Genomic DNA, 12,956 nt, shown 5'->3' with positions numbered 1-12,956 from the left:
ATGATAATTTTTACTACATACACTATACAGCTATAGATGAGGAAACTCACATAAACTACCTCACTCTTCAAGGGAGTCAACTCTTGGTACTTTTTTTAATTTTAGTCAAAAAGCAACTTTAATGTAAGATTTTCAATAAAATTTATAAAATTGAAATTGTATTTTTTGAAAATAAAAACATATATCGTCAACATCCCTAAGTGCGTTATGCTTCAAATTCCATTCAGTTTGTTTTCTCATGCACAGTTCACGCAATGAGCATCTGATTTGTTGTCATCAGCATGTCGTTCATTTATGAGGTTTTTCTTCACATTTCAGGAACATTTTCATAAACAATAAAGTTCAGAAAAGTAAGTATCTAAATACAAAACTTTACAAACCCCTAAAACCATTAATTTTACTAAGTTGTTTTTGTTTATTCCTTAAAACTACCGATATCGGGTCTATATGACTCGTAGAAATTGACTTAAAATTGAGAAAGATGAATTAATATTCGGTGCGTGTCACATGACCTCACACGACCTCACACGTGCCAGATCAACAAGGCCAAAGCATTTAATTTTTACGATTTTTAAGACCCCTGTTGTTAGAATTTGTTTTCAATTATTACATTCGATCTGCCAAAGGTATGCCACATTTTTGTGCCTCTATTGTAGTGAATAATATTCATAATCCATTCATAATAATTGTAAATAATTTTGAGTGTATAAGTTGTGTTAATTATGAATCAATTCATTAAAAAAATGATATTTTACAAACTATTCACTGGTATTAAACGTAATGCCTATCGGTATTGACATCAAGTTTTAGGGACATGTGTTGATAAAACACGGACCAGACCAGAACGCTTGACAAATTGAATTTTTCCTTTTAAAAAAATATTAAACTAAGTGTTCGTCAACTGTGCATAGTTAAGAAACATATATTTTTTTCATATAGTGGCCTTAAAAATGGAAAATGACGAACCGCACATGCGTGTTACGATACTTTTTGCAAACGTATGCATCTGAACGCAGTTAGAAACGTCACACTCTTTCCTGTTTACCGGAGGGTGTTTCACTTTTGTTTACTAGAATGGATTTGTTTTACATCCACATTGTTGATTTTTTAAAGTTAATTGATTGCAATCTATTTTGTTTCACATATCATAGCTGAAAAATGTAGAATAATATTTCCGTAAATATTGTATTCGTGTTTTTGTCGTTAGGTGAACGCAGTTTGGGACGTCGATGGTACATAATTTTGTCATCTGAAAAATTACTACAACTTGACAAAATATTTTTGTGTCTGGTTTTAACTTTATTTCATTAAAAGGTTAACCATAATGTTTTGCTGTAATCATTTCCCAATTACAACAAAACTTTAAAAATCAAACAAGAAATAATGTAAACATAAAATGACATCTAGAATTAAAATATTTTTTTTAATTCAGATGGGTAACTGACAGCTTTGTTCAGAAATTGAACAAAACCGTTGCTGACAAGTGAAATAATTCAACAGAGAATAAAAAACTTGGTAATTATAAAGACAGCACATTTCAAGATTATATTAATATTTACAAAAGCTGTATTAAAGTTAAAATGAAACAGTAACAAAGTTTTCAGCCTTAGTAATAAACATCTGACAGTGTACTGCTACTTTAAATTTAAAGTACAATTAATAATAAACATTTTTAAAACATACCGTTACTGGTAACTGTTTTGTATCTTTAACAATTTTCATTAAGTTATCACATTTCGTTACTTACATGTAACAAGATTAACACTCAGATTATTAACAGGTCAAAACAATGTATAGTCCTGGGGTGGACCTGGGAGGGGAATATAAAATCCAGTTACATGTATTATAATAAATTATTTCTTCATCATTTCCATGATCTGTATTAAGTAATGATCATGAAAATGATGTCCCATGTTCTGTAATGACATTACTTTCTGCATTTTATCAAAGGATAGCATTTAGTTTTTTAGTCACCTCATGCCGTAAGTTTTTTAGTCACCTCATGCCGTAAGTTTTTTAGTCACCTCATGCCGTAAGTTTTTTAGTCACCTCATGCCGTAAGAATCAAGTTTACATAATTGTATAATAGCAGGTTTGTACTTACAACATGGGTACCAGTGATGTGAACTGCTAGTATTGAAAGTTACTAGGCTATAAACACTTATAACATGGGTACCAGTGATGTGAACTGCTAGTATTGAAAGTTACTAGGCTATAAACACTTATAACATGGGTACCAGTGATGTGAACTGCTAGTATTGAAAGTTACTAGGCTATAAACACTTACAACATGGGTACCAGTGATGTGAACTGCTAGTATTGAAAGTTACTAGGCTATAAACACATTTGCTGGCTTGCCTAGCACGTCTACTCCACCGACACTGACAGTGCTGCTCAGACTGGTGGTTACATGTGTTTTTTATCCACAAACGACCCGGCACTGCTGGGAGTGGGTGATGAACTCAGTCCCGGACTCAGAGTATCGTCACGGAAACCATGGCTGGTATTCACCGTGCGTCTGCCTCGAACCTTGAAAGTGAAACACAAAATACAATTACATGTCCATCCCAACCTGTCAACAGAAGAGAAACTGTGGTGTTAAATGTTTCCTTTTCATTCATTCATTCATTCTTATCTTTATCATTATTGTTATCCAATTAAGGTTTAAGCATGCTGTCCTGGGCATGCACCTCAGCTATCTGGGCTGTCTGCCCAGGACAGAGGGTTACTTGTTAGTACATGTATAGATAATGAGAGAGAAGTACCGGTAGGTGTAGTGGCATAACACTTACTCATAGAATCGTTAAAATCACAGGGCCTGCAGGCAACTGCAATAAGACGGCACTGACTGAAGTATACTTCATTAGCAGGTGTACTGTGTTCACCAGACTGTGAAATATGTGGACTAATCCAACTTTAGTATTCACCAGATTGTGAAATATGTGGACTATAATAACAGCCTATCACAGTAATTTGTAGTCACTCTCTCACACATTTAACCCGTTTGTGTTTGTGCTGGAATGACATCACAGAATGAGAATCTCCTTGATGTTAAAATATATTGGTGTCCAGCATGTCCCTTCTACAACGTATTTACAACGATGGCGTGTCGCCCACCATAATGCTATGTGAGGATTAACAATATTATTATCTACACCTATAACCCATTACTAAAACATTGACGCAATATCCTACAAAACATGTTCATCAGATGAAGAGCTAGAGGAATGGTGTTAGAAGTGCACCCCCCTCCCCCCAAAAAACTTAAGTTAAGCAAATAAATCATATCTAATGAACTGATTATCTGGTTCAGCTGGGTGTTTCTATGACAAGGTATATAACATACATTAGTGTCTATTGGATTATTGTAGAGGTCCTTTTTACTCCAATTATATCCACTCCCTAGAAAAATCTGGCATCCATCCCTGTTCATTTTACCATAATTGTAGTCTAATCCAACAAAATTATCATTATAAACTTTGCCTAATTTCTGTTTCTGTACAAGCAATTGTAAATGCTTTATATATTATAGGTTGCAAGGTAACTTCAAAAGAAATCATTCTTGAGTGTTATTGGCAGATCAGATTTATATGAAGTTATTATACTTTGTCAGTTATAAACTTATACATGTATCATCAAGTTTGGAAAAGCTGTTTAGTATTAAGGTTGTTTTTAAAACAATGTTGCATTTTTAGACTCGAGGTATTTCATCCAAGTACCTAATTAATGTATCATCACAATTTTATCATCATATACGTGAGACTAGACTGGTGTTTATAGAAAACTTACTTTTGCCTGACTAAGCAGATTATCCAAACCGTGGGAGCCTTTCTCTAGTGCTTTCTTCACATCTCGATCCATTCCGGGCACAGACATGTCTCCAAACACCTAACACAAACACAGAAAATAACACTAAATATTATTAAGTTTTTTCATAAATGACCACTGAAATATTTTGTTAAATCACATTCATTTCAATAATGCCTACTATTTAACTCCAAGGTGTAGTGGTACATCTGTTGACCTACTAATTGGTGCGCACCCAGCCAGATAGTCAAGATATCCAACTTGTTTTCTATATTTTAATATGTAACTCAACAAAGGCTAAGTAGCTACATAACTTCATTCATTTTAGGTTTCTAAAATGTCCGTTATATGGCTTATGGTAGTCGTGACTACTGAAAAGAATGTTGGTTTGTAAACTTTGTACCCTTGTACTATTTACTATAAAATTGGTACTATTTTGTACTATTTACTATAAAACATTTGCTAAATTGTACTATTTACTATAAAACATTTGCTAAATTGTACTATTTACTAAAAAATTGGTACTATTTTGTACTATTTGCTATAAAACTTGCTATTTTGTAATATTTACTATAAAACTGTTAGAGCTGGGCTGCATACCGTGTATACCGTTCGTTATCGGTATTATGTCACTACCGATTTACCGTACTGATCAAATTTCAACATACTGAAATTTCAGTATTAAAAAATGTTTCCCGCCATTTAGTAAAGCACTAACAATATATCTAATGAATGCAAAATGGGTTGGGTATAAATCGCACGAGAGTTTTGTGTAAGGAATTTAATTTTATTTAGATAAAATTAGCGGGTGAACCTTAACTCAGGCACACATTTAAAGCCACGTATACCAAAAATACTGCTCGATATAGGTATCGGTATTGGTATTGTGTCAATACCATGTACTATATACTGCAGCGATACTGAGGTAAATTGCCTTAAAAAATAACAATATCAATACCGAACCTTAAAGTTCAATACTGCCCAGATCTAAAAACTGTTGCTAAATTGTACTATTTACTATAAAATTGTTTCTATTTTGTACTGTTTACTATAAAATTGTTTCTATTTTGTATTATTTACTACACAACTGTTTGTTTTTTGTACTATTTGCTATAAAACTGAATCTTTTTTATACTATTTATTATAAAACTGCTGCTATTTTACCAACCGTTTGCTGAGGAATCATCTCACCTCTACGATGGCGCCGTCTGGCAGTCGCAGGAAGTGTCGGTACAACTCGCGCAGTCCGTCAAGGTGCAGTGTGTGGATGGAGACGTGGGTAGTGATCTCCTTTCTGCCTTGTTGTTTGTGCTGGATTTCCTCCCCATTCTCATCCCATATGCTTTCTTCAACCTAATCATTTTGGTTCAAATTAGTACACAAAGCATCTTACAATGAGTTGTTTCTAAAATACAATGTATATCTAACAAGCAAAAGTGAATTGTACATGTTTTTAAATGAGTTGTACGGTAAATGGTATCTAATGGACACAAATATGTTTTCATCCTATCACATGCAGTAGGTAAGTTATCACTACATGCCAGTTTTCATGTTACTCTATACCTGTATTATAGTTCGGGTTACAGTGACCGTCTTGGTTGAAAACTGACATAAAAACAATATTTCCTTCCAACAAATACACACAACACAAAACCCGAACATTTTGAAAAACTCTCACCTCCTCCTCTTCCCAGATATAATCATAGATGGCCACTTTGCGACGTTCACCCTCTTCCCCCCTCCACTGCTCGGCCTTGCGACAGATGTGAGACAACTCCTGATTGGACAGCTCAAGATCATACGGTATGAAGAAATTTTCCTCTTCTCCGTGAAGTCTCCAGAAGATATCCAACATGCGTCCATTATTGTGCAGCCTATCAAGAAAAAAACAGTGTATCTTTACGTAATTTCACATATGGAGATCATTAGGTAATTGAAGTAAGTTTTATCCTTTTAAATAATATGTGTTATTACATGTATGCCCTCTGCAATAATTTAACTGAAATTCTTTTGTGTGGTTTGAGTAATGAGTTATCTTTAAACTACAACATAGTTTATACAAAAATTAGAATGCAAAATTTAAGAACTTTTTCAGACTTTTCATAAAACATTTCTCCGCAGAATAATGAAATGCAAAGGTTTCTCATGTTGTTTATAAATCCACGTTCCTTTCATTCCTATCAAATTCAAGCACTTTTTGACTTTTGGGGCAAATCCTACACAGGTCATTAAAATGTAAAATGTCAAGGCTACCAACGTCAAAACAACATTTTTTTAGACTCTAACATCTAATTCTCAAACCAACAGTCATACATAATTGTGCTTACCGGAGGAAAGGAAGTTTGTTTTGTGTAACGACACCACTAGAGCACATTGATTATTAATCATCAGCTACTGAATATCAAACTTACCGGAGGAAGTACATGTAGAGAATGGACTGTGTCTTACCGGAGGAAGTACATGTAGAGAATGGATTGTGTCTTACCGGAGGAAGTACATGTAGAGAATGGATTGTGTCTTACCGGAGGAAGTACATGTAGAGAATGGACTGTGTCTTACCGGAGGAAGTACATGTAGAGAATGGATTGTGTCTTATCAGAGGAAGTACATGTAGAGTATGGACTGTGTCTTACCGGAGGAAGTACATGTAGAGAATGGATTGTGTTTTACCGGAGGAAGTACATGTAGAGAATGGACTGTGTCTTACCAGAAGAAGTATATGTAGAGTATGGAGTGTGTCTTACCGGAGGAAGTACATGTAGAGAATGGACTGTGTCTTACCGGAGGAAGTACATGTAGAGAATGGAGTGTGTCTTATCAGAAGAAGTACATGTAGAGTATGGAGTGTGTCTTACCGGAGGAAGTACATGTAGAGAATGGACTGTGTCTTATCAGAAGAAGTACATGTAGAGTATGGAGTGTGTCTTACCGGAGGAAGTACATGTAGAGAATGGACTGTGTCTTACTGGAGGAAGTACATGTAGAGAATGGAGTGTGTCTTACCGGAGGAAGTACATGTAGAGAATGGACTATGTCTTACCGGAGGAAGTACATGTAGAGAATGGAGTGTGTCTTACCGGAGGAAGTACATGTAGAGAATCGAGTGTGTCTTACCGGAGGAAGTACATGTAGAGAATCGACTGTGTCTTACCGGAGGAAGTACATGTAGAGAATGGACTGTGTCTTACCGGAAGAAGTACATGTAGAGAATGGACTGTGTCTTACCGGAGGAAGTACATGTAGAGTATGGAGTGTGTCTTACCGGAAGAAGTACATGTAGAGTATGGAGTGTGTCTTACCGGAGGAAGTACATGTAGAGAATGGAGTGTGTCTTACCGAAGGAAGTACATGTAGAGAATGGACTGTGTCTTATCAGAAGAAGTACATGTAGAGTATGGAGTGTGTCTTACCAGAGGAAGTACATGTAGAGAATGGATTGTGTCTTACCGGAGGAAGTACATGTAGAGAATGGATTGTGTCTTACCGGAGGAAGTACATGTAGAGAATGGACTGTGTCTTACCGGAGGAAGTACATGTAGAGAATGGATTGTGTCTTATCAGAGGAAGTACATGTAGAGTATGGACTGTGTCTTATCAGAGGAAGTACATGTAGAGTATGGATTGTGTCTTACCGGAGGAAGTACATGTAGAGAATGGATTGTGTCTTACCGGAGGAAGTACATGTAGAGAATGGACTGTGTCTTACCAGAAGAAGTATATGTAGAGTATGGAGTGTGTCTTACCGGAGGAAGTACATGTAGAGAATGGACTGTGTCTTAACGGAGGAAGTACATGTAGAGAATGGAGTGTGTCTTATCAGAAGAAGTACATGTAGAGTATGGAGTGTGTCTTACCGGAGGAAGTACATGTAGAGTATGGAGTGTGTCTTACCAGAGGAAGTACATGTAGAGTATGGACTGTGTCTTATCAGAAGAAGTACATGTAGAGTATGGAGTGTGTCTTACCGGAGGAAGTACATGTAGAGAATGGACTGTGTCTTACCGGAGGAAGTACATGTAGAGAATGGACTGTGTCTTACCGGAGGAAGTACATGTAGAGAATGGACTGTGTCTTACCGGAGGAAGTACATGTAGAGAATGGAGTGTGTCTTACCGGAGGAAGTACATGTAGAGAATGGAGTGTGTCTTACCGGAGGAAGTACATGTAGAGAATGGAGTGTGTCTTACCGGAGGAAGTACATGTAGAGAATGGAGTGTGTCTTACCGGAGGAAGTACATGTAGAGAATGGAGAGTGTCTTACCGGAGGAAGTACATGTAGAGAATGGACTGTGTCTTACCGGAGGAAGTACATGTAGAGAATGGACCGTGTCTTACCGGAGGAAGTACATGTAGAGTATGGACCGTGTCTTACCGGAGGAAGTACATGTAGAGTATGGAGTGTGTCTTACCGGAGGAAGTACATGTAGAGTATGGAGTGTGTCTTACCGGAGGAAGTACATGTAGAGAATGGACTGTGTCTTACCGGAGGAAGTACATGTAGAGAATGGACTGTGTCTTACCGGAGGAAGTACATGTAGAGAATGGACTGTGTCTTACCGGAGGAAGTACATGTAGAGAATGGACTGTGTCTTACCGGAGGAAGTACATGTAGAGTATGGATCTAATTCTGTGTCTTATCGGAGGAAGTACATGTAGAGTATGGACTGTGTCTTACCGGAGGAAGTACATGTAGAGTATGGAGTGTGTCTTACCGGAGGAAGTACATGTAGAGTATGGAGTGTGTCTTACCGGAGGAAGTACATGCAGAGAATGGATTGGGTCTTACCGGAGGAAGTACATGCAGAGAATGGATTGGGTCTTACCGGAGGAAGTACATGCAGAGAATGGATTGGGTCTTACCGGAGTAAGTACATGCAGAGAATGGATTGGGTCTTACCGGAGTAAGTACATGCAGAGAATGGATTGGGTCTTACCGGAGTAAGTACATGCAGAGAATGGATTGTGTCTTATCGGAGGAAGTACATGCAGAGAATGGAGTGTGTCTTACCGGAGGAAGTACATGTAGAGAATGGATTGTGTCTTACCGGAGGAAGTACATGTAGAGAATGGATTGGGTCTTACCGGAGGAAGTACATGTAGAGAATGGAGTGTGTCTTACCGGAGGAAGTACATGTAGAGAATGGAGTGTGTCTTACCGGAGGAAGTACATGTGGAGAATGGATTGGGTCTTACCGGAGGAAGTACATGTAGAGTATGGACTGTGTCTTATCGGAGGAAGTACATGTAGAGTATGGACTGTGTCTTACCGGAGGAAGTACATGTAGAGTATGGAGTGTGTCTTACCGGAGGAAGTACATGTAGAGTATGGAGTGTGTCTTACCGGAGGAAGTACATGTAGAGAATGGACTGTGTCTTACCGGAGGAAGTACATGTAGAGAATGGAGTGTGTCTTACCGGAGGAAGTACATGTAGAGAATGGATTGTGTCTTACCGGAGAAAGTACATGTAGAGAATGGACTGTGTCTTATCGGAAGAAGTACATGTAGAGTATGGACTGTGTCTTACCGGAGGAAGTACATGTAGAGAATGGACTGTGTCTTACCGGAGGAAGTACATGTAGAGTATGGAGTGTGTCTTACCGGAGGAAGTACATGTAGAGAATGGAGTGTGTCTTACCGGAGGAAGTACATGTAGAGAATGGAGTGTGTCTTACCGGAGGAAGTACATGTAGAGAATGGAGTGTGTCTTACCGGAGGAAGTACATGTAGAGAATGGAGTGTGTCTTACCGGAGGAAGTACATGTAGAGAATGGAGTGTGTCTTACCGGAGGAAGTACATGTAGAGAATGGAGTGTGTCTTACCGGAGGAAGTACATGTAGAGAATGGATTGTGTCTTACCGGAGGAAGTACATGTAGAGAATGGATTGTGTCTTACCGGAGGAAGTACATGTAGAGTATGGATTGTGCCTTACCGGAGGAAGTACATGTAGAGAATGGAGTGTGTCTTACCGGAGGAAGTACATGTAGAGAATGGACTGTGTCTTATCAGAAGAAGTACATGTAGAGTATGGAGTGTGTCTTACCGGAGGAAGTACATGTAGAGAATGGATTGTGTCTTACCGGAGGAAGTACATGTAGAGTATGGATTGTGTCGAATGGATTGTGTCTTACCGGAGGAAGTACATGTAGAGAATGGATTGGGTCTTACCGGAGGAAGTACATGTAGAGAATGGATTGTGTCTTACCGGAGGAAGTACATGTAGAGAATGGATGCGGTGATGAAGGAGGTGAACACGTATAGGAAGATCGTAATGAAGATCCCCGCCAGGCCCGACCCCTGTGATCTGTAGAAGTTCCAGTACAGCTTGGCGAAGTCACCTATTGGCTCTGTGGCCTGATCAGTGTATCGCTGAAATTCAAAGGTAAAAATATAAGCTATTAAAGCCGAAAATATTTGACAGTTTAATAACTAGAGTGTCTTAAATATGTTCTAAACATATTAAGTGTGTGCATCAAAAGTACACTTCATAAATGGTTACAGGATGTTTCATACCTGCTAATGCTTTATACCCACACTATGAAGTACCTATAATGCACACACATTATGAAGTACCTGTATTACACTACACACTATGAAGTACCTGTAATAAACTACACACTATGAAGTACCAGTAACACACTACACACTGTGTAGTACCTGTATTACACTACACACTATGAAGTACCTATAATAAACTACACACTATGAAGTACCAGTAACACACTACACACTATGAAGTACCTGTAATACACTACACACTATGAAGTACCTGTAACACACTACACACTATGAAGTACCTGTAATACACTACACATTATGAAGTACCTGTAATAGACTACACACTATGAAGTACCTGTAACACACTACACACTATGAAGTACCTGTAATACACTACACACTATGAAGTACCTGTAATACACTACACATTATGAAGTACCTGTAATACACTACACATTATGAAGTACCTGTAATACACTACACACTATGAAGTACCTGTAACACACTACACACTATGAAGTACCAGTAACACACTACACCTTATGAAGTACCTGTAATACACTACACACTATGAAGTACCTGTAACACACTACACACTATGAAGTACCTGTAATACACTACACATTATGAAGTACCTGTAATAGACTACACACTATGAAGTACCTGTAATACACTACACACTATGAAGTACCTGTAACACACTACACACTATGAAGTACCTGTAACACACTACACACTATGAAGTACCTGTAATACACTACACATTATGAAGTACCTGTAATACACTACACATTATGAAGTACCTGTAATACACTACACATTATGAAGTACCTGTATCACACTACACACTATGAAGTACCTGTTACACACTACACACTATGAAGTATCAGTAACACACTACACACTATGGAGTACCTGTAACACAGTACACACTATGAAGTATATGTACATGTAACACACTACACACTATGAAGTACCTGTAACACACTATACACTATGAAGTACCTGTAACACACTACACACTATGAAGTACCTGTAACACACTACACACTATGAAGTACCTGTAATACACTACACATTATGAAGTACCTGTAATAAACTACACACTATGAAGTACCAGTAACACACTACACACTGTGTAGTACCTGTAATACACTACACATTATGAAGTACCTATAATAAACTACACACTATGGAGTACCAGTAACACACTACACCTTATGAAGTACCTGTAATAGACTACACACTATGAAGTACCTGTAACAGACTACACACTATTAAGTACCTGTAATACACTATGCATTATGAAGTACCAGTAACACACTACACCTTATGAAGTACCTGTAATACACTACACTACACATTATGAAGTACCTATAATAAACTACACACTATGAAGTACCAGTAACACACTACACCTTATGAAGTACCTGTAACACACTATGAAGTACCTGTAACACACTACACACTATGAAGTACCTGTAATACACTATGCATTATGAAGTACCAGTAACACACTACACCTTATGAAGTACCAGTAACACACTACACCTTATGAAGTACCTGTAACACACTACACACTATGAAGTACCTGTAATACACTATGCATTATGAAGTACCAGTAACACACTACACCTTATGAAGTACCTGTAATACACTACACTACACATTATGAAGTACATATAATAAACTACACACTATGAAGTACCAGTAACACACTACACCTTATGAAGTACCTGTAACACACTATGAAGTACCTGTAACACACTACACACTATGAAGTACCTGTAATACACTATGCATTATGAAGTACCTGTAACACACTACACCTTATGAAGTACCAGTAACACACTACACCCTTACGAAGTACCTGTAACACACTAGACACTATGAAGTACCAGTAAAACACTATACACTACAAAGTACCAGTAACACACTATGCAGTCAATTATGAGAATGACACACTAGACACTGTGAAGTACCTGTAACACACTATACAATGTGAAGTACCTGTAACACACTACAAAGTACCAGTAACACACTACACATTGTGAAGTACCTGCAGTATGCAGTCAATGATGTGAATAACACACTAGACACTGTGAGGTACCAGTAACACATTAGACACTGTGAAGTACCAGTAAAACACTATACACTACAAAGTATCAGTAACACACTAGACACTGTGAAGTACCTGCCGTATGCAGTCAATGATGAGAATAACACACTAGACACTGTGAAGTACCAGTAACACACTAGACACTACACACTACAAAGTACCAGTAACACACTAGACACTACAAAGTACCAGTAACAGACTAGACACTACAAAGTACCAGTAACAGACTAGACACTGAAGTACCTGCAGTATGCAGTCAATGATGAGAATAACACACTAGACACTGTGAAGTACCTGCAGTATGCAGTCAATGATGAGAATAACACACTAGACACTGTGAAGTACCTGCCGTATGCAGTCAATGAGAATAACACACTAGACACTGTGAAGTACCAGTAACACACTAGACACTACACACTACAAAGTACCAGTAACTCACTAGACACTACAAAGTACCAGTAACTCACTAGACACTACAAAGTACCAGTAACAGACTAGACACTGAAGTACCTGCAGTATGCAGTCAATGAT

At 37.8% G+C, this 12,956-nt stretch overlaps 1 protein-coding gene across 1 annotated transcript in view; it reads right to left on the bottom strand.

The window, feature by feature from the left end:
- Window positions 1-1,145: 1,145 nt before the first annotated feature.
- LOC121377431 overlaps window positions 1,146-12,956 on the bottom strand; it is a 32,031-nt gene continuing 20,220 nt past the window's right edge. Inside the window, exons 16-20 of the mRNA XM_041505415.1 lie at window positions 10,014-10,177; window positions 5,486-5,681; window positions 4,999-5,160; window positions 3,790-3,888; window positions 1,146-2,529 (exon numbers count right to left, since the gene is read on the bottom strand). Of these exons, the coding sequence (XP_041361349.1) occupies window positions 2,407-2,529; window positions 3,790-3,888; window positions 4,999-5,160; window positions 5,486-5,681; window positions 10,014-10,177 (744 nt within the window). The 3' untranslated portion in view covers window positions 1,146-2,406. The remainder of the gene's footprint in view (window positions 2,530-3,789; window positions 3,889-4,998; window positions 5,161-5,485; window positions 5,682-10,013; window positions 10,178-12,956) is intronic.

The sequence above is a fragment of the Gigantopelta aegis genome, chromosome 7 (assembly GCF_016097555.1).
Source record: "Gigantopelta aegis isolate Gae_Host chromosome 7, Gae_host_genome, whole genome shotgun sequence".
Taxonomy (NCBI): Eukaryota; Metazoa; Mollusca; class Gastropoda; order Neomphalida; family Peltospiridae; genus Gigantopelta; species Gigantopelta aegis.
The sequence above is the reverse complement of the archived record's forward strand: the minus strand, read 5'-3'. Positions and strand labels throughout refer to the sequence as shown.